The 839-nt window shown below is 46.7% G+C and overlaps 1 protein-coding gene across 1 annotated transcript; it reads right to left on the bottom strand.

The window, feature by feature from the left end:
* Positions 1-303: 303 nt before the first annotated feature.
* On the bottom strand, positions 304-808 carry Tsp_13979 (conserved hypothetical protein; the record flags this gene model as incomplete). The annotated part of the gene is given in 2 exon segments (XM_003368084.1): positions 304-419; positions 434-808. Coding segments are annotated over 2 exon segments (491 nt in total), but the record flags the coding sequence as incomplete, so codon positions are not given.
* Positions 809-839: the final 31 nt, after the last annotated feature.

The raw sequence follows: 839 nt of genomic DNA, 5'->3' as shown, positions 1-839 counted from the left end.
CTGTGGTGGATTCAATCAAAACGTGACAGTTGGCAATGTACCGTGTGTGTGTGTGTGTTGGTGTCAATGTTGAGTGATGTTTTCTGAAATGTCGACCTCAGATCAGACGAGATTACCCGCTAAATTTAAGCATATCAATAAGCGGTGGAAAAGAAACGAAAACGAATTCTCCAAGTAGCGGCGAGCGAAACGAGAAAAGTCCATACACCGAAGTCGGCGAGCAGTTGTGTTCGTCAACAGTGTGGTGTTAAAGGTGTCGTTGCATGTGCTGAAATCAGTTCGTAGGCTCCCTTGATTGGGGCTTCAGAGCGGGTGCAGGACCCATAACGAACGATGTTTTGTGCATGGTGTCGCGGCTCCTAATCGAGTCGGGTTGCTTGAGACTGCAGCCCAAAGCGGGTGGTAAATCTCACCCAAGACTAAATATTCGTACGAGACCGATAGCGAACAAGTACCGCGAGGGAAAGTTGAAAAGAACTCTGAAGAGAGAGTTCAACAGGACGTGAAACCGTTGACAGGCAAACGGATGGAGCTGACGGTGCAATTTTGACCAAAATCAGTCGTCGCTGGGTTCGTTGGCGAATGAATCTTTTGCAAACTTGTTTGTGTAGATTATCTTTCGATTCGAATCTACGCACGGTGCACTTTTGGTCGATCAGCGTCACGAGCAACGTTCGCAAATGTTTTGCTGCCGACAGTAATGCTGTTTGTTGTTTTAAAAGCAACGAACAATAAACGCGGCTTGTGGAAGAGGTAATTGTGATGAAAAGTTTTGCTTTTGTCTCAATTGCCGTGCCATTGGCCGCATCTTCTCCGGATGTAATGTGTGGTGTTTGACC

Source organism: Trichinella spiralis (assembly GCF_000181795.1).
Source record: "Trichinella spiralis strain ISS 195 chromosome Unknown Scfld3127, whole genome shotgun sequence".
NCBI classification, from domain to species: domain Eukaryota; kingdom Metazoa; phylum Nematoda; class Enoplea; order Trichinellida; family Trichinellidae; genus Trichinella; species Trichinella spiralis.
The sequence above is the reverse complement of the archived record's forward strand: the minus strand, read 5'-3'. Positions and strand labels throughout refer to the sequence as shown.